The sequence below is a fragment of the Panthera tigris genome, chromosome A3, assembly GCF_018350195.1.
Source record: "Panthera tigris isolate Pti1 chromosome A3, P.tigris_Pti1_mat1.1, whole genome shotgun sequence".
Lineage (NCBI taxonomy): Eukaryota > Metazoa > Chordata > Mammalia > Carnivora > Felidae > Panthera > Panthera tigris.
Genome location: NC_056662.1, coordinates 24203669 through 24225847, shown reverse-complemented (window position 1 = coordinate 24225847; position 22179 = coordinate 24203669). Strand labels below are relative to the sequence as shown.

General features: G+C 36.2%; 1 protein-coding gene across 9 annotated transcripts in view; it reads right to left on the bottom strand.

Annotated features, from left to right (window-relative positions):
* NCOA6 (nuclear receptor coactivator 6) overlaps positions 1-22179 on the bottom strand; it is a 107714-nt gene that overhangs the window by 56520 nt on the left and 29015 nt on the right. For all 9 annotated transcript variants that reach the window (XM_042980548.1, XM_042980550.1, XM_042980552.1 and 6 more), the window contains 2 exons: positions 7937-8042; positions 504-785 (listed from right to left, as the gene is read on the bottom strand). In XM_042980548.1, the coding sequence (XP_042836482.1) occupies positions 504-738 (235 nt within the window). In that variant the 5' untranslated portion in view covers positions 739-785; positions 7937-8042. The remainder of the gene's footprint in view (positions 1-503; positions 786-7936; positions 8043-22179) is intronic.

Below are 22179 nucleotides of genomic sequence, written 5' to 3'. Positions count from 1 at the left end.
AAACTGTCACTATGTATGGTGACAGATGTTAACTAGATTGTGGTGGGTGATCATTTCACAATATATACAAATATGGAATGGTAAGTTATACACCTGAAACTAATGTAATGTTATATGTCCACTATACCTCCATAAAAAAAAAAATTCTAAAATTCCAATTCTGCACTTAAAATCAGCCTTTCAATCCAGTATGGCAAAGTTTTACTTCGTAAAACTCAAGACAATCACAGAAGAGCAAACATTTTTTTAAAAAAGTAACAAGAAGAGGGGCACCGGGGTGGTTCAGTAGATTAAGCATCCGACTCTTGATTTTGGCCCAGGTCATGACCTCACAGTTTTGAGATTGAGCCCCCGCACTAAGCCTGCTTAACATATTCTCTCTCTCTCTCTTTCTCTTTCCGCCCCTCCCCCACTGGCATGTGCTCACTCTCTCCCCCCAAAAAAAAAAGAAAAAGAAAAAAATAATTAAACTAAATTTTAAAAATAATTAAATAATAAATTACCCATGTGTAACAAATTGGGCACATTCTCCAATATTGTGTCCAATTTCCATTTGAAGTCTTTATCACCTATATTTCCTTTGAAGGCCACAAATATTGTGGAATCCTCCAAAATATTATCACTTTTTGTGTCATCATCTTCTAGTCCAGAATCAAAATCCATCTCTGAGTCTTCCACTGATGATGAACACAAGGAAGTATAGATGTCTTCTAAGTTTGGAAGGTCATCCAAAACCATGGTGAATATTATTCCAGTAGCATATGCCAAATGGAGAATAAGCAAACCTTTGAAAAGAGAAGATACAAAAAGGGCGTTACAATGCATAATTATACAATCAACAATGTATAATCCATTGGTCTGTAAAAACTATAATTTATTTCCCAAGTAATAAGAAAGCACACTATAAACATTAAGAAATTACAGAGAGGATAAACTAAGATAGTCTATAATAATTAGTTCTTAAAAATACTTGAAATAAAAATTCACCAGTTTTAAATAAAGTTCCTTTTATTATATTATAATGTTTATGTCTATTATGTCAGGCTACCTAGAATACAGGGAGGAGGGAACAAGCAATCACAAGAAAACAAGTTATATTTTGAAAATTAATTTATATAAGCCTTTGACCCCGCAGACCAAAGGGCTCTCCAATACTCCCCTTATTCCTGTTCTGACAAAAGTTTCAGAGGAGCCAAGGTTTCTAAAGCCATTCTCTTTTTCTAACCTGCAAAGCAAAGCTTGACCCAACTAAAAACATCTGGAGGACTATCTAAAATCCTAAAGTCTTGAGGACCCTTTAAAATAACTTTAGGGGCACCTTGGTGGCTCAGTCGGTTAAGCGTCTGACTTCAGTTCTGGTCATGATCTCATGGTTCATGGGTTCAAGCCCCACATCAGGTTCTGTGTCTCCCTCTCTCTCTGCCCCTCCCCTGCTTGTGTGCATGCATTCTCTCTCTCAAAAATAAATAAATTTTAAAAAATAAATAAAATAACTTTTAAAGTATTATTAATAGTTATATGGCTAAAAATAATAATTTAGAAACAAAACAATAAAACATTTTTAAATACTTTTAGGAAAGGAAAATAAGTAGTTAACACATGTTTATAGAAAGAAAGAACTGTGTCCAGGACAGAAATTACTTTTCAACTTTTAGATCTAGAGAAGTCACATTATCTGTTATTTTCAGTTATGCTGTCTATCAAAGAATACATGTATTAACAATCACACCATGTGGCCATTTTCTCCATTAGCGTTGGGACTGAAGATCACTTCTTAACCCAAAAGTGAGTGAACATTCATTTTTTAGCATTTGTGTTAAGCCAGAATGACATGGATACATAAGAATCTCACACAACTCTTCTAATTTAAAAACATTCCTTATAGAATTACAACTGTGTGTTTTTTTTAAAGATAGATAAGAAAAAAAGGGCTGAAAATAAATTCACTAAAATGCAAACAGTGATTGTACTAGGCTGGTAAATTTTCTTTTCCTATTTTCCAAATATGCTACAAGTCATTTAGGGACATGCAAAGCTAAATATGCTGTAATAGGTTATAATACCAGTATAAATGGAAAAAAATTATCAACTTTTAAAAACTGTTTAACTTTTTTTTAATGTTTAAATATAACATACTTTTATTGAGTTACTTCTTCTTTGACATTTCATTTAGGATTTACATGCAATAATCATTTTTTTTAATTTGTTTTTAATGTTTTATTATTTATTTTTAAGAGAGAGAGAGAAAGAAAGAGAGAGAGAGAGAGAGAGAGAGGCAGAGTGTGAGCCAGGGAGGGGGCAGAGAGAGAGGGAGACACAGAATCCGAAGCAAGCTCCAGGCTCTGAGCTGTCAGCACAGAGCCGGATGCTCGAACCCATGAACCGTGAGATCATGACCTGAGCCGAAGTCAGACACTTAACCGACTGAGCCACCCAGGTGTCCCATGCAAGAATCGTTTTTTATTCTTTCCTAAATACTAAATATTTTACCTCAAATTCACACTAGCATATCAGTTCTGCAAAGAGATGCCTACAAACTGATCTATTGGCTTAGGTATAGGATAGAGTTGTTGGGTTTTTATAGGGTGATTTCTAAAACTATTTTGGCAGTATATCACTAATTTGATAAGCTATCATGTTGTAAAACTCTGGTAAAAGCAAAATACTATATGGTTTTATTTGCCCATGTTAAAGACGGAAGTCCAGCATATCTACATCAATGATAATAATAATAATAATAATATAACAGAAAATACACATTAAGCATCTACATACCTTACTTCTCATTCCTAAGATTATGTTGGAGTATATAAAATACCCTCCAACTTTATACATTTTTCTAACAAAGTGGATACTCATATAGCAAATTTAAATCACAATTTTAATCTTTTGTGTCAGTTGTAGAATAATTTAATTTTAAGGCAAATTTATCTAAAATATTTAAAATATGATCAACTGAATAATCAGGTTATCGGATGATTTAAAAGTGCACAAAAACAAAAAATACTACTACTTTACCATTCCATGAGGCAGAACCAGAACAAAAGTCTTTAAAACTGGACTTTTATAATTGTCAGATTATGGATAATGGATATAATTGTCAGATATTAAAAAAAAGGAAAACTTACAGGATAGAATATAGAAAACTTACAGAATATAGCACTTAGATTCAGTTATTCATTCTAATAACTATTATCTAGTTCAGGGAACTTGTATTAATATTCATATTCTTTCCACTCATTTCAGCCTTTTAGATATCAAAGTCATGATACATAGATGCAAACAGGTTCCCCTACTCCATTTATTCTGAACAGTTTGTTTTTCTTGTTGGCAGCTTTTACAATGAGGGAAAAAGGAAATTACAAATTAGATCTCTTCATTCAGTGAAATTTCTGTTTAGTCTACTACTAAAAATTCTACTCTTTTAGTAAATCTCCTTCCATCTAGTTTCAAATACATGTTTATCCCAAGTTCTGAATTTTGGTTCTTTGTTATTCTAATTAATAGAAGGGTGTGTATTTTATTTTAAGACTTTTCTATTTTTTTTTTTTTAATGTTTATTTATTTTTGAGAGAGACAGAGACAGAATGAGAGTGGGTTAGAGGCAGAGAGAGAGGGAGACACAGAATCCGAAGCAGGCTCCAGGCTCTGAGCTGTCAGCACAGAGCCCAACGCAGGGCTTGAACTCATGAGCTGTGAGATCATGACCTGAGCCAAAGTCAGACACTCAACCGACTGAGCCACCCAGGCACCCCTATTTTATTTTCTTAATTAATAATTTATTTATTTTTAAATTTACATCCAAGTTAGTTAGCATATGGTTCAACAATGATTTCAGTAGTAGATTCCTTAATGCCCCTTATCCATTTAGCCCATTCCCCCTCCCACAACCCTTCCAGCAACCCTCTGTTCTCCACATTTAAGAGTCTCTTATGTTTTGTTCCCCTCCCTGTTGTTATATTATTTTTGCTTCCTTTCCCTTATGTTCATCTGTTTTGTATCTTAAAGTCCTAATATGAATGAAGTCATATGATATTTGTCTTTCTCCGACTAATTTCATTTAGCGTCATAATACCCTCCAGTTCCATCCACTTAGTTGTAATTGGCAAGATTTCATTCTTTTTGATTGCCAAGCAATACCATTGTATGTATATACAACACCTTTATCCATTCATCCGTCGATGGACATTTGGGCTCTTTCCATACTTTGGCAGTTGTTGATAGTACTGCTATAAACATTGGGGTGCATGTGTCCCTTCGAAACAGCACACCTGTATCCCTTGGATAAACACCTAGTAGTACAATTGCTGGGTCGTATGGTAGTTCTATTTTTAGTTTCTTGAGGTAACTCCATACTGTTTTCCAGAGTGGCTGCACCAGTTTGTATTCCCTCTTTTTCTTTTTTAAACAGTCAATTAAATTTCAAGAACAAAGAATTTCCAAAAACCAATTTAAGCAATCTTACGGGGAAAAATTCCTCTGTTGTAAGTAAACATGAAAACAATAAAACAACAACAAAAAAACTTACATTTGAGCAAAGCACCTTTTCTAGTACTGTGACTGTTACAAAGGAATAGTGTGACTTGGGTGGTTAAGAAACAACAGCATTCAGAAAATCCCTTATAAATACCATTGCCTTTAGTCAACTGCCATCTGCTCCTTACAGATTTTAAAGAACTTTAGAGGTAAATAAACAAGACTGAAAAAGACTTTAGGGCTTAAAAGCTGTTACTCATCAGGAAAACGACTGATTGCTGAGACTGCCTGAAATACTAGAGCTATTTAATAGCTACTCCCCGTTGGAACAACTACAAGAAAAGAATTTAAGATTTAAGAAGTGTTTTCCAAAAGAAATCTTTTACTGGAAAGAAAGAGATCAACTAAAAATCTGTCTTCTAAAGGGGTCATCGGTCATGTCATGAAGGCTGGCAAATCTGAATTTGGAAAACCATCTCCTGGCAGATAAAACAAATCAACTAATCCAAATTCAGGAATTACTGGTTTAAAAGTACTATGGCACTACACAGGTGCTTAAAAAATGAAGAAATTAAAAGTAAGTATGAAAAATTGCTGGCCTCCTCTCCAGAAACTTTTTTTTTTAATTTTTTTTTTAATGTTTATTTATTTTTGAGACAGAGAGAGACAGAGCATGAACGGGGGAGGGTCAGAGAGAGAGGGAGACACAGAATCGGAAGCAGGCTCCAGGCTCTGAGCCATCAGCCCAGAGCCCGACACGGGGCTTGAACTCACGGACGCGAGATCGTGACCTGAGCTGAAGTCGGACGCTTAACCGACTGAGCCACCCAGGCGCCCCCAGAAACTTTTTAAAGAAGCTTCTTCCCGATAACATATTCATTGACATAACGTCCACTTAAAATCTAGTCTTTAACAAAGGATTTATAATCAAAACAATTAACTAATTTTGAGTGAAATGCAGTTCAGTGACTGCTCTTGGAGACAGAAATCATTACAGCTGACCAGTTTGAGACTCACTTGCTCATTTATGGTCATCACAAGAAAACATGTGCTATCTCTCTGGGTTTGTTAAGATTAACCACCAGTTAATTTGCTCACTCGCCACATAATAAACTTCCAGATTATCTGTTGGTTTCACTTGTAACAGGGAATCTTTTGATTTTTTTTTTATATGAAATTTATTGTCAAACTGGTTTCCATACAACACCCAGTGCTCATCCCAACAGGTGCCCTCCTCAATACCCATCACCCACCATCACCCCCTCCCACCCCCCATCAACCCTCAGTTTGTTCTCAGTTTTTAAGTGTCTCTTATGTTTTGGCTCACTCCCTAACCTTTTTTTTTTCCCTTCCCCTCCGCCATGGTCTTCTGTTAAGTTTCTCAAGATCCACATAAGAGTGAAAACATATGGTATTTTTCTTTCTCTGTATGACTTATTTCACTTAGCATAACACTCTCCAGTTCCATCCACGTTGCTACAAAAGGCCATATTTCATTCTTTTGATCTTTTGTAAAGAACCTAAGAATAAATGTGACATCCAGGAGAATTTAAAGAGCAAGCATATTATTTATTCTACTTTTGGAAATAGATTTCCAAACTAAATCATTTAAGGGTAATATTTCAGGATAACCAAATAGCTCCAGTTGATAAAGGAAAGCTCTTTTTTAAGAAGAAAGCCAACTTAAATGTAAAAAGAATGATATCATTGGAAAAATCACAATTTTGTGATCCTTGATAAAATAATTCAGAAAAGGATCATTAATAAGGATAAAACATTATGTGAAATGTGCCAAAAATGTTTAACCTGAATATAATAAAATCTTTATACAGGAGACAGAGGTATAACTTAAATAACATCATGAGGAAATATTCAGACAAATCTAGAGTGTAGGATTTCTACAGCATAACTGGCTTGGCCTCTTCAGTAAGTCAGTTGTAATCAAGGAAGAAAGAGATGGGTGAAACTATTCTACATTAAAAGAGCTTTTAAAAATTTTTTTAAAAATCAAATGCAGTGTATGGTCCTTTATTAGGTCTTGGTTTGGAAAAAAGATGTAAAGCACATTTTTAGGATAGTGAACTACCACTAATTTTGTTAGGTGTGATAACAATGGTGTTACGGTTATATAGGGCAATGTTCTTACTGTCTAAGGGATGCATACTGAAGCATTCAGGGGTAAAACATCAGGATGCTTATAATTTACTTTAAAATAATTGAGAGAAAAATAGATTAGGCAAATATGACAAAATTTAATAATGGTTAAATATAGGTGATTAGTATACAGGTGCTTATTATACTTTTGTTTATAGTATAATTTTATAAAATGTTTGAAATTGTTCATAATAAAAAGCTTAAAAAAAAAAAGGGAAGAAAAAAGCAAGCATACCAGCAACATAGTGCTGCTCCACAGACATCAGGAAGGCTTAGAAGCTTACTTATGAACATCTTCCAAATCACAGTAGGGTTAAAAATAAATAAATATATTTAAACATATATATTTGTAAATATATAAATTTATATTATTTATGAATATATAAATTTATATACCTTACATATTATATATATACCCTGCTAATATGCACCAGATTTACATTTACATATGAACAGAAGGGACTGGTGCAGGTAGCTGAATAATGGGTAGAAGATTGTTACAGGTTATTCAGAATATCAGCTTGGCTGCCATTTGAACAAAAGACAAGACACTATGATCTGCATCAGAAACCACAAACTTACATACTCATAGCGGTTAGGCAGATAAAATAAGAGAAGAACACTGGATATTAAGTGTATTTACACACACTGTATGAATGATTTGGGTAACAGAAAACTCACATACCCATCTATGCTAAGCAGCTACTATCCTCTGCTCCAGCTTATTACTTTCTTTTTGGAAGGATGGGAGGAGTTGGGCAGATGTTCTGAATTTTAAGAAAAGGCTAAAATCCATATATTCAGTGAAATCTCCAGATTTTAAAATAGGTTTACATTTTCAGAAAATAAAAATACTCTGCATGCCAAATGAAACACACTATAGCTGCATAAGGCCCAGTCACCAATTTTCAATTTCTACAACTCCCATGATTGACTAGTACAATGCTAGGTGTGAGTGAACTATGCTGGGTTTGGTACAGTGCTGGAATAGACCAGATATTTGAAATGCATTTAAATGTTATGATGTGCCTCCTAAGAGGTATGTGGACTCTCGAAGAGAAAGAAAAAAATAGATCAAGTTCTCAACCCCAGAGGAACAGAAGGCACTCAAACTTAGTGAATTTGGGGCTTCATTAAATATACTGATACCTTCGATAACTGGCTGAAGGACTATCTTCTCCTTTGACAAAACGCTAGATGATAAAGGAAACAGTTTTTTAATTTGCTACGTAACTTTAGTAGAGTCATTCCATTGCTTGGAATTAAGTTGAGCCTTAACCACTCTTTCACAAAAGATTTCACTCACCAAAATGTCTTTATTTTTTTATCATTTATTCAGGTCATCTTCTAAGTCCAAACAAGCTGGCATTTTTAGGGCCTGTATTTCAAAAGGCAGCAGCCAAATAAAAATTCTAAAAAAGAGAGACAAAGAGAAAGTTGCAGTATCATATAGAAATTAGAAATTACAGAGGTGACATCTTTATAACAGAAGTCAATGCAAATACAAGTTACCAAGTCAACTTAGACATCTTTAGAGAATGTTAAAATAGAGTTTTCATTAGGTCTACAAAGAATATCTTTTTTCTGAGATCAAACCACTATTCAACAAGCATTTCAAAGAGTATAGAAGCAAACTCCAGAACATATACTGCCTTCGCTTAAGAATCATGAAACTGGGTGGAGGGGGGGGGAGGGGCACCTGGGTGGCTCAGTTGGTTAAGCATCCAACTTCAGCTCAGGTCATGATCTCGTGGTTTGTGGGTTCAAGCCCTGCATCGGGCTCTGTGCTGACAGCACGAGGCCTGGAGTCTGCTTGGGATTCTGTGTCTCCCTCTCTTTCTGCCCCTTCCCCATTCATGCGCATGCGCACTCTCTCTCTCCCAAAAATAAAATAAAAAAACATAAAATTTTAAAAAAATTAAAAAAAAAAAAAGAATCATGAAACTGGGACCCTAAGCCTTAGAGACCTCCTCCCTTTACCTCCATTTTTAAACCTGTCAAATTAAAATGAATTAACATCATCATGCCACACTGTTTGCAGATACTTGGAGCCAAAACCAAAATATTTTCTACACACACTAAATACAAGACCTGCTTGTTCTAACATAATTTCAAAATTCATTTCAAACTTCATAAAGTATATGGGGTGCCTGGGTGGCTCAGCGGGTTAAGTGTCCAACTTCAGCTCGGGTCATGATCTCACCATTTATAGGTTCGAGCCCCACATTGGGTTCTGTGCAACAGCTCAGAGCCTGGAGCCTGCTTTGGATTCGGTGTCTCCTTCTCTCTCTGATTCTCCCCCACTTGTGCTCTATCTCTCTCAAAAATGAATAAACATTAAAAAAATTTTTTTAAATAAACTTCATAAAGTATAGATTTAAGCTTTTTTCCTACTTTATATATAATTTTATTTTATTTTTCATTAAATTTTCAGTTTTTCTAAGTATTATTTATGGTACACATAGAAATTTTGCATGGAAAGGGTCTAATTTTGGCATGCTTCAGAAAAATATTCCCACTTTAATAAGGTAGTATCAGTCTGGGGCGCTGGGGTGGCTCAGTTGGTTAAGAGTCAGAATTTAGCCCAAGGCACGATCTCACAGTTCGAGGGTTCAAGCTCCGCATCGGGCTCTGTGCTGACAGCTCAGAACCTGGAGCCTGCTTCAGATTCTGTGTCTCCTTCTCTCTCTGCCCTTCCCTGGCTTGCTTGCTCTCTCTCTCTCTCAAAAATAAATAAACAGAAGAAAATTTTAAAAAGAAAAGATAGTATCAATCTACAATGTCTTTAACTTGGCTGTTATGGTTTTACATTATTGTCAAATATTGATTTTATAATTTCAAATTTTTAAATGGATATATATACTAGACATTAATAAATAATTCTTAGGGAAAGAACTATGCTCCTTAATTATTTTTTAATTTAAGTCTAAGCCATTTTTTCAAAACTCCATGGAACATTAACAAAAAATGACCTTAAGAAAGGCCATCAAGAAGGATGCCTGGGTGGCTCAATCTGTTAAGCGTCCAATTCTTTTTTTTTTTTTTTTTTAATTTTTTTAATGTTTATTTATGTTTGAGACAGAGAGAGACAGAGCATGAACAGTGGCAAGCCCGCTTGGGATTCTTTGTCTCTCTCTCTGCCCCTCCCCAGCCTGCACACTCTCTCTCTTAAAAATAAATAAACATTTTTTAAAAAGGCCATAAAGAAAATCTCTATAGTGAATGGGATTAACAGTACACTTACCCTGATGAGCACTGAGCAATACATGGAATTGTTGAACCACTACACTGTACACTTGAAACAAATATAACACTCTATACTGGAATTTAAAAAAGAAAAAACTCTATAAATCCAAAAAGTAACAGTAGAATAATACTCTGATTCAGTACAATGTACTGAAATTATACATTTAAAATAAAATCAAGAGGGGCGCCTGGGTGGCGCAGTCGGTTAAGCGTCCGACTTCAGCCAGGTCACGATCTCGCGGTCTGTGAGTTCGAGCCCCGCGTCAGGCTCTGGGCTGATGGCTCGGAGCCTGGAGCCTGTTTCCGATTCTGTGTCTCCCTCTCTCTCTGCCCCTCCCCCGTTCATGCTCTGTCTCTCTCTGTCCCAAAAATAAATAAAAAACGTTGAAAAAAAAAATTAAAAAAAAAATAAAATAAAATCAAGAAACAAAGGCCTTTTCACCTTAAAACAACAACAAAACCCTTGGAGTTGGGTTAAAAAAGAAATCAATATTGCAAAATTTCTAGAGAATGCCAAAATAAGGAAAATGCTACATTTTAGAACCTAAAGAATACAGCCAAACCAGTAAAGAAGAAAATTCACAGCGATAAATACCTACATCAGGAAAAAGAAAGAAAGAAAGAAAGAAAGAAAGAAAGAAAGAAAGAAAGAAAGAAAGAAGAAAAGAAAGGAAGGAGTTAAATGTCTGACTCAAAAAGTCAGGAAAAAAACCTGTAAGGTGAACTGAAAGAAATCAAAATGAAGGAATTAATACAGATAAAAGGAGAAATTAATAAAAAAAAAAAAAAAACCCAAACAAACAGAAAAAGAGGGGCGCCTGGGTGGTTCAGTTGGTTAAGCATCTGACTCTTGATCTGTGCTCAGATCATGATCTCAAGGTCATGAGATCCAGCCCCACGGTGGGCTCTATGCTGGGGGTGGAGTCTGCTTGAGCTTCTCCCTCTCCCTCTGACCCTCCCGTGCTTGTGCTCTCTCTAAAAACAAAACAAAACAAAACAAAACCCAGAAAAACAGAATAAATAAATCCAAAAATTGGTACATTGGAAGAAAAATCAATAAAATAAACCACTAGTTAATCTAGTAAAGGGAGAAAGTCCAAATACATAAAATAAGAAATAAGAAGGAAATAGCCACAGAAACAAAGAAAATTAAAAGGACCATAGAGACTATTTTGTTCAAGCTTTTGTTCACTCTACCTATATAAATATGATAATGCCCCCCAAAAGCATCACACGCAAATTTAATGGAAACATTAACCCTTTAGAGAACAGATAAGTCTAATGATCTGAAACTGTTCCAGAACATACAAAAAGAAAGCAAACTTTCCAAATCTTTTTATGAAGCAAATATAGCATGAATATCAAAAGCTAATACACACTGCAGGCAGAAAGCTATAATCTCTCTTATGTTGATGCAAGATTCTAAATCAAATTTTAAATAGAATACAACAGTACATTAGATGAAGAAGAATGCATCATAATTAAGTAGAGTTTGGTCTAGGAATACAAGCAAGGCTCACTATGAGGAAACTAAGGGAAGAAGTCATATGATCATCTCCACAGATACTTAAAGTCATTTGACAAAATTTAACACTTCTCAAAAAAAATCAAATATATAAACACTTCCTTAACATGACAAAATATATCTTTTTTTGGCCTAAAGTCAGCAGCTTGCTTAATGGGGAAAAGTTGGGAAGAGGGCAGATATCTACTAAATATTATTAAACATTCTATCATAGGTATATAAAGTCAGTGAAATTAAACAAGACTAATAATAGTAAAAAATTGGGAAAAATGTAAAACTATCACTATCAGCAGATGATATAATTGTATTCTTGCACATCTTGAAAAATCAACCAAGAAAACAGCAAAAATAAGAGATTCAGCAAAGTAGAATGGTACAAAATATACAGAAAACAACAGCTTTATTACATAGGCAATCAATCATCAATATGTGGGGAAAAATTTAATTTATAACAGCCCCAAAAAGGACAAACTATTTAGGACTGAACTAAAAAGAAAATGTAGAGTTACAAGATGAAATTTTAAATATGCTAATAAAGGATCCAAATACAAAAAAGACTTGAACAAATGGAATGACACACCACATTCTTAGACAAAAAGACTCACAGGGTGCCTGGGTGGCTCAGTCGGTTAAGCATTTGACTCTTGATTTCAGCTCAGGTCAGGATCTCACGGTTGTGAGATCAAACCCCGTGTTGGGTGCCATGCTGAGTATGAAGCCTGTTTAAAATTCTCTCCTTCTCTCTCTGCCCCTCCCCAGCTCGTGCTCTCTCTCTCAAAGAGAGAGAGAGAGAGAGAGAGAGAGAGAGAGAGAGGAAAAAAGACTCATAAACATCAATTCTCCCTAATTTAGGATCTAACAATCCTATTAAAACATGCTAACTTCTTGGGGTGCCTGGGCGGCTCAGTTGGTTAAGTGTCTGACTCTGGCTCAGGTCTTGATCTCACGGTTTGTGGGTTGGAGTCCTTTGTCGGGCTCTGTCAAAGCCTGGAGTCTGCTTGGATTCTGTGTCTCACCACCCTCCCCGCCCTGCCCTTCCCCTGCTTGCATTCTCTCCCTCTCTCAAAAATAAAATAAAACAGGGGTGCCTGCGTGGCTCAGTCAGTTAAGCATCCGACTTCGGCTCAGGTCACGATCTCATGGTCCGCGGGTTCGAGCCCCGCGTCGGGCTCTGGGCTGATGGCTCAGAGCCTGGAGCCTGCTTCCGATTCTGTGTTTCCCTCTCTCTCTGCCCCTCCCCCGTTCATGCTGTGTCTCTCTCTGTCTGAAAAATAAATAAACATTAAAATAAATAAATAAATAAATAAATAAATAAATAAATAAAATAAAATAAAACATAAGAAAAATTCTAACTTTTTTTTTTAATCTTATTTTTTAATTTTTTTTTTTTAACGTTTCTTTATTTTTGAGACAGAGAGAGACAGAGCATGAACGGGGGAGGGTCAGAGAGAGAGACACACAGAATCTGAAACAGGCTCCAGGCTCTGAGCTGTCAGCACAGAGCCCGACGCGGGGCTCAAACTCACGGACCGCGAGATCATGACCTGAGCCGAAGTCGGCCGCTCAACCGACTGAGCCACCCAGGCGCCCCAAATTCTAACTTTTTTAAAATGGAAAAGCTGACTTTATAGTTCACATGGAAATAAAAAGAGTAAAAAAAAACCTCTGAAAAATAAGAGTAGGGAAAGGGACAAGTCCTACCAGATATCAAAACATAATGCCTCAGTAATTAAAACTGTGAGTACTGGCATATAAACGGATGGGAGACCAATGGAAGACTAAAATCCCCAAAAGTGATCAAAATGGATGCAGAATTTTAGTATCTCATAAAGGTGGGGGGAAACAGATTTTTCATTAAATGGGACTAGGTAGCCACCTAGGGAAAAAATAAACTTAAAGCTATACCTCACATCAAGATAAATTCCAAATGGATCCAAAACTCCAATGCAACAAATGAAACCCTACAAGTATTAGAAGAAAGTACAGAAGAAATTTTTATACTCTTGGACTGGGTAAAGATTTTTTAACTATGACATAAAATCCAAAGCCATTAAAAAGTGGGTAAATTTGAATACATAAAAATCAAAGAATTCTGCAAGGCAAAAAATACCATAAGTAAAGCAAAACAAAAACCCAACAAACAAACAACAAACAAAATGACAAAGAAAAAATATTGACAATGAAAGAGCAAATTTCCCATATATAAACATACTATAGAAAAAAACAGGTTTGTGTATGTATATGTGTATGCATATATAGGTATTATAAAGAGAACAGCAATTTAGACAAAGTATTGTGTCCAAAAATGGGCACAGAATATGATCATAAAATTCAAAGAAAAGGAAATACAAATGAACTTTAAACATATAAAAAATGTTAAACTTCACACATAAGAAAACATTTTTTTCACTCATCAGATTAGTGAAAATCCAAAAATATAATAATGCACTCTCTTGGCAAGGCTATAGGAAAACAGACATTCTCATTCTTTGCTAGTGGTTGTCTAACATCAGCAAGTAGGCATTATCTATCAAAATTACAATTACATATACCATTAACCCAGCAATCTCACTTCTGGTTGGTGATCCTGTAAGAGGGGGTACAGCTCAGTGGTAGAGCATTTGACTGCACTGATCCTACAGATAAACCTGTTCCCTTACTAGATGACGCATATACAAGGTTATTCAATAAAAGCATTTTTGCAAGAGCAAGATAGGAAACTACCAAAATGTCCATCAACAGAGACTGATTAAATTATAGTACATCTAATAAAAAGGAAAGGCAGCAAGAATATGGATGCTCTCTATGCACTGATGTGGAATGATCTCCAAGATATATTGTTGAGAGAAGAAAAAACAAGGAATAAAACATTGACTACAGGATGCTACTTTTAGTGGGGAAAGAGGAGAAAAATATTTTATATATGTTAGTATTAAAAATAAAATACTCTAGGGGTACCTGAGTGGCTCAGTTGGTTAAGCATCTGACTCTTGATTTGGGCTCATAATCTCACAGTTTATGAGACAGCTCTGCATCAGGCTACACACTGTCAGCGTGGAGCCTACTTACAACTGTCTGTTTTCTTCTCCCTCTGCCTCTTACCCACTCGCACTCCCTCTGACAAAAATAAAACAAAAAACAAAACAAAACAAAAAAACACAAACAAAAAAAACCTCTAGAAGGAAATACAAAAAAACCCCACAAAACAGTAAAAATTATTAGTTTCAAGGTAAACTAAAAAAAACAAAACAAAACAAAACAAAAAACATGTTGTACCAGAGGAGGGCAAGGAAGCACTCAGACAAATAGGGAACAAAGTCACAAGGACCCAGGAGCCAGTTTAAGGGGTTTCTACCGGCAAATTTGAGATAATTTAAGTATCAAAAAGAATTAATGACTAAAATTGATTAAAATACCATGAATAAATAGAAATCCATAAATATATAATAATAGCTCAGAGTAAATAATAGCTCAGAGAGTAAAAAAATTACTCAGAAAGTCACTATTAGGTGTAACTATGACGTCAATTCCTTACTCTGAAGATTGATAATTAAAGAAAAAAGAATGAAGCAAGAAATTTACTTTGTCTTTTAAGAAGCATTCATCCTTGGTAAAGAGGGAAAGTTCTCCTTTACATCAGAATGCTAGTTAATAAATGCAGAAGGAAAAAATTTTTGAAATCACCATTGTGCAACCTCCAATGAAGTAAGTGATTCAGGCAAGGATGATCAAAGGATGCTAAAAACCATCTGGTGAAAACTGCTGGGGAACAGAAGACTCCCATGGTGCAAACGGATTATTCCACAGATTACTTTCTAATTGCAAAGAGAAAACAAGTATCTTTAGAGTGGAAAGATATGACATTCACCAGCTTTACCTGGTGATCAAATCCAGTAACAATTACAGTGAGACCTTCTATTTATGCCTTCTGATGCGATTTTACCTGAAACACCAGTCATCATCTATGATGATTATTACTAAAAATGCCTAGCCTAGGTCTAAAAAGTCTTTAAAAGTAATTTCTCCTTTATAGAAAATTCAGGAGATAGAGCAAAAAGAACAAATACATGAAGAAGTATTTGATTACATGAAGAAATAATCAGATCTAGAATGTGTGGCTTGCTACAACAAAATTGATCTGGTCTCTTCAAAACCCAAAATCTTAAGGGAAGAGATAGGGGGAAGACACAGTTCTCAATTAAAAGACCTTACAAATATGACCACCAAATGCAATTCATAAACGTTACTTAGACCTGCTTTGAAGAAAACAGCCATAAAATTATTAAGACAGTTGGGAAAAACTGAATGTGAAGTAACAGAAGATATTAGGGCATTTTTAAAAACGTCTTGGGTGTAGTAATGTTATTTGTGATTGTATAGCAAATGCCCTTATTCTTAGGAGATGCATGCCAAAGTATTTAGGGATAAAATGTCATAATGTCTGCAACTTATTTTCAAAGTATTCAGTAAAGATAGGTAGGTAAACAGATGATGCAAATATAGCAAACTATTATCACTGTATTATTCTTTCAACTTTTTTGTATTAAAAACATTTTTTTTCATATTAAAAAGTTATGGGGAGAAGGGTATAAATAAATCCTGGGAGCTGAGGGTGGGATCAAGACTTTTCCCTGTATATCTCTTTTATAATGTTTTTATTTCTGAACCACATGCATGAATTATGTATTAAAAAAAAAAAAAAGCCAGCTATCTACTACCCTCTTAAACACTGAGCAGCAAGTATATTTCTACTCTTACCCCATCTCAGGCGTGCAACAACAAAAATAGCCTCTGCTTTCTATCTCCTAGTTCTGAGGAGAGCCCCTCTGACCACATTTTCCTTGAGTCATTTGACAGTAAGGTTAAGAACCTGGAACACATTGTTACCAAGGGCTGAGCCACTGTCACCACCTTCAACAATATTCCCTTCAGCCAGTCTCCTACACTTGCTTCCCAACCCTTTCCCACCCCATTCGCTTATCTCCAGGTTCTGTTGTTCACCCAGTCTGTTCCTCCCCACCCACTCCCATCCCATCCCACAGCTGGCTCCTTCAGCAATGCTTTTATCAGTGTCCTGCCCCCCTTGCTCACTTATTCTTAAGGCATACAAATCCATCAACTGCCTTTCCCCCACCCCCACTAACTCACAAACTTGAAGTTTAAGAGCTAGAAAGGAATTTGCATAATAATCAGTCTAACTCCCCCCAACTCTCAAAGGAAAAACCTGAATCACAGCAGTGGTATTGTGACTTGACTGAAATTATAGACTAGGATTGTGACAGGATAATGACTAAAGCCTGGTCTTTCACCTTCAAATTCAGTGCTTCTCCCACCATATACCAAACTGTCTTCTCACCAGGGTGACTCTACCCTACTCATACATAGTACACAATTAGCAGAAATATCAGAACCAAGTGACCTAGTTTATTTCAGGCCAATACCCACTAATTAGAATTGCTGCAATAACTCCAAAATGACTGAAGTCAGAATATCTGAGATCAAATGAGTATATGCCTTGAAAGAACTTCAGTAGCTCCCAACCTTGGCTACACATTATAATTATTTGAGAAACTTAAAAAAATAATTCCAGAGTCATACTATGTCTGCACTGTGGCCTGAGCTTTGGGCACTGAAACACTACCCAGGTGATTCTAATGTGCAAAGTTTAGAACCACACTTTTCATACATTATTTAATTTACCTTATATGAGGAAACTGAGTCAGGTAGGGAATGTGGTTAAGAATTTGCTCCAATGGGGTGCCTGGGTGGCTCAGTCAGTTAAGCATCTGACTCTTGATTTTGGCTCAGGTCATGCATGGTTCATGGGTTTAAACTCTGCGTTGGACTCTGCACTGATAGCTCGGAGCCTGCTTGGGATTCTCACTCTCCCTCTCTCTCTCTCTCTGCCCCACCCACACTCACTTGCATGCACTGCCTCCCTCTCAAAATTAATAAACATTAAAAAAAAAAAAAAAGAATTTGCTCCAAAAAAGTGATGAAGGAGAAACAAAAGCTTTTTCTTTTATTATCATAAAGTCTGGTTGTTTAATTTTTTTTTAATATAATACAAACCATATTATTTGTGTGGAAATAAAACAAACATAACTATATAGAATCTAAAATTGAACTGCAGCACCCTGTATTCCATCTTGGTTTTTTTCTACATCCTTGGAATCACTTAAACCTTTCTTAGCTTCCATGTTGTCATTTAGAAAATGATGGGCTAACATTTTCCAGATCTAGGGACACTATGACTATTTTAATCCCTGGCTATTTGACTTCAATGTTTTTGGTTTTTTTAATTTTTAAATGTTTATTTTTGAGAGAGAGAGAGAGAGAGAGAGAGAGAATGAGTGGGGGAGGGCAAAGAGAAAGGGAGACACAACTTTAAACTCAGTTTAACCAACTGAGCCACCCAGGTGCCCTGACTTCAATGTTAATCATACTTCCCTGAAGAACTGGAAATTATTTGGTGCAAGATCTCTAACTCTTCCTTTTTCCACTAGTGGCTATTCTCCACACTATTCTATCATCTTCCTCCTTTCAAAAGTTAATCCAAACTGGAAATTAAAATGGAGGCTACCTCAGGGTGTCTGGGTGGCTCACTCAGTTGAGTGCCTGACTCTGGCTCAGGTCATGATCTCATGGTTCGTGGGTTCTGGCCCTGCATCAGGCTCTGCGCTGACAGCTGGGAGCCTGGAGCCTGCTTCATATTCTGTGTCTCGGTCTCTGCCCCTCCCCAACTTGTGTATGCTCGCACCTGGGTGGCTCAGTTGGTTAATGTCCGACTTTAGCTCAGGTCATGATCTCATGATTCGTGAATTCAAGCCTCTCTGACAGTGTGAAGCCTGCTTGGAATTCTCTCTCTCTCTCTCTCTCTCTCTCTCTCTCTCTCTTTTTCTCTCTCCTTCCCTATAAAAAATAAATTTAAAAAAAATACATTTTTCCTATTCAGCTTTATAGCCTCCATGGGAAGATAAGCTCTGAGCACAAATGAAGAGTGTGAATTCTGGGCCTCTGATACCCAACATTCAGGAAGTGTTTACAAAGGTGCAAGACCAGCCCTAGTCCAGTTACATAGTCATCAGAAGTTGGCTACTTACCATGTCTACTCCCTCACAGCCATTTTGCATAACGGCTAACCCTAACCCTATCCTTAACTCATAACCCTAACACTACCCTGATCCTTTAATTTAGGAATGGACTATTATGTTCCTTATCCTTGACATTTAACTATATCAATTATTTGGGATTATGATTGAGAGACTTTTTTCTTTCCATATTATTTTTCTATTTATTCAATGCTGCTTATTTATTGAATAAATAGCACTGAATAAACACCATCTTTTTTTGTTTGTTTATTTTTGAGAGACACCGTATGAGAAGGGGAGATGCAGAGAGAGAGGGGGACAGAGGATCTGAAGTGGGCTCCATGCTGACACCAGAGAGCCCAAAGTAGGGCTTGAACTCACAAACAGTGAGATCATGACCCGAGCTGAAGACGGATGCTCAACCAACTGAGCCCCCCAGGTACCCCATAAATACTATTTATTAAAAAAAATTTTTTTTAATTTTTTAATGTTTATTTTTGACAGAGAGAGAGACAGAAAGACAGAGACACAGACAGAGTGGGGGAGGGGCAGAGAGAGAGGGAGACACAGAATCCGAAGCAGGCTCCAGGCTCTGAGCTGTCAGCACAGAGCCTGACGTGGGGCTCGAACTCACAGACTGGGAGATCATGACCCGAGCTGAAGTCGGACACTCAACCGACTGAGCCACCCAGGTGCCTGTAAAAAATTTTTTTTAATGTTTATTCATTTTTGAGACACAGAGAGACAGAACATGAGTGGGTGAGGTGCAGAGAGAGAGGGAGACACAATCAAAAGCAGGCTCCAGGATGAAGCTGTCAGGACAGAGCCCGACACAGGGCTCGAACCCACGAACAGCAAGATCATGACCTGAAGTTGGACATTTAACTGACTGAGCCACGCAGGTACCCCAAATGCTATTTTTTAAAAAAAATAATCATTGAAAAGATCTATAAGGCATGAAATAAAGATGAACTATTACTAGTCACCATCATCTTCATCCGAGTACAATGAACAATTTTGCTAATATGCTCTGTTTTTAATTTAATGTGTTAATCCCCCCCGCCCCCATTAAAGGGTAAAGTTGAGACTAGGTCGAGGAGCATTTGTCTTTTCTAGATACCTCATATAGTAGAAACCATATAATAACTGGTCTTTTGTGACCAGCTTCTTTCACTTAGAATATTTTCAAGATGTTGTAGGAAGTAACAGTATTTTTAAAAATACCAAATAACATCCCTTACCAAAAGAACCACATTTATTTATCCATTTATTCATCAGCTGATAGACATTTGGGTTGTTTCCATTTTTCACTATTATGAATAATGCTGTTATGAATATTTGTATACGAGTTTTTGTATGGACATATTTTCATTTTTCTCGGATATATATATATATATATATATACACAATTACATGTACACATACATACATATTTACATACACATATACATACATATATACACACACACACTTAGGAGTAAAATTGATGGGTCATATATTTTCTATGTTTAATCTTTTGAGGAATTTCCAAACTGTTTTACAAAGCAGTTACACCATTTTACATTCCCACCAGTAGGGCACAAGGGTTCCAACTTCTCTGCATCGCCGCCAACTTGTCATTACCTTCTGAGTACAGCTATCCTGGTGGGTGTAAGGTGGTATCTCATGGTGCTTTTGATTTGCATTTCCCTGATGCCAAATGATGTTAAGCATATTTTCACGTTTATTTTCCATTACCACAATTTGGAGAAACATCCATTCAAATCTTTTGTCAATTTTTAAAACTGGGATATTTGACTCTTTATAATTGAATTGTAAATTTTTTTTAAAGTTTATTTATTTGAGACAGAGACGAGTGGGGGAGGGGCAGAGAGGGAGAGAGGGAGAATCCCAAGCAGGCTCTGCACTGCTAACTGTGAGATCATGATGTGAGCTGAAACCAAGAGTCAGATGCTAACCAACTGGGCCACCCAGGCACCCACAAGAGTTCTTGGTATATACTTTTATCTTTAATATTTTATCATTCTTTTATTTTTACTGCAGTATAATTAACATACAGTGTTTTATTAGTTTCTGGTGTACAATAGATTCAATAATTCTATACATTATTCAGTGCTCCTCAAAATAAATGTACTCTTAATCTCCTTCACCTATTTCACCCATTCCCCCAACTACCTCCCCTCTGGTAACCACCAGTTTGTTCTCTATAGTTAAGAGTCTGGTGTTTCATTTGTCTTTTTTCTTTGTTCACTTGTTTTGTTTCTTAAATTCCACACGAGTGAAATCATATGGTATGTTTTCTTCTCTGAGCTATTTACTGAGCAGTATACCGTCAAGATCCATCCACGTTGATGCAAATGGCAAGATGTCATTCTTTTTTTATGGCTGAGTAATAACTATTATACACACACACACACACACACACACACCTTTATCCATTCATCTATTGGGCTGCTTCCATAATTTAGCTATTGTGAATAATGCTATGATAAACACAGGGGTGCACATATCTTTTAGAATTAGCATTTTCATATTCTTTGGGTAAATACCTAAAAGTGGAATTACTGGATCATACGTGAATTCTATTTTTAATCTTTTGAGGACTGCCATTCTGTTTTCCACAATGGCTGCTCCAGATTGCATTCCTACCAACAGTGCACAAGGGTTCCTTTTTGTCTACATCCTTGCCAATACTTGTTGTTTCTTGTTTTTTATTTTAGCCATTCTGACAGGTGTGAGGTCATATCTCATGGTTTTGATTTGTATTTTCCTGATGATGAGTGATGTTGAGATTCTTTTCATGTGTCTGCTGGACATGTGGCTGTCTTCTTTGAAGAAATGTCTGTTCATGTTTTCTGCCCATTTTTACACTGCATTATTTGGGGGTTTTTTGTGTTGAGCTGTGTAAGTTCTTTTTTTTTTTTTTTTAATGTTTTTATTTATTTCTGAGACAGAGAGAGACAGAGCATGAGCAGGGGAGGGGCAGAGAGAGAGGGAGACACAGAATCTGAAGCAGGCTCCAGGCTCTGAGCTGTCAGCACAGAGCCTGATGCGGGACTTGAACTCACAGACTGTGAGATCATGACCTGAGCTGAAGCGGACGCTTAACCGACTGAGCCACCCAGGCACCCCATAAGTTCTTTATATATTTTGGATACTAACCTCTTATCAGATATGTTGTTTGCAATTATCTTCTCCCATTCAGTATGCTTTTTGTTTTGTTGATTGTTTCCTTTGCTGTGCAGAAGCTTTTTATTTTGATGCATTCCTAATAGTTTATTTTTGCTTTTGTTTCCCTTGCCTTAGAAGATAGATATATCTAGAAAGCTGCTGCTACATACAACTGATATCAGAGAAATTACCCCCTGTGCTGTCTTCTAGGATTTTTATGGTTTCAGGTCTCACATTTAGGTCTTTAATTCATTTTACGGTTATTTTTGTGTATAGTGAAAGAAAGTGGTCCAGTTTCATTCTTTTGCATATAGCTGTCCAGTCTTCCCACCATCATTTGTTGAAGAGACTTTTTCCCATTGCATATTCTGGCCCCCTTTGCTTTAATTTAATTAACCATATAATTGTGGGTTTATTTCTGGGCTCTTTATTCTGTACTATTGTTTTATGTGTCTATTTTTGTGCCAAGACCACACTGTTTTAATTACTACAGCTTTATAGTATATCTTGAAATCT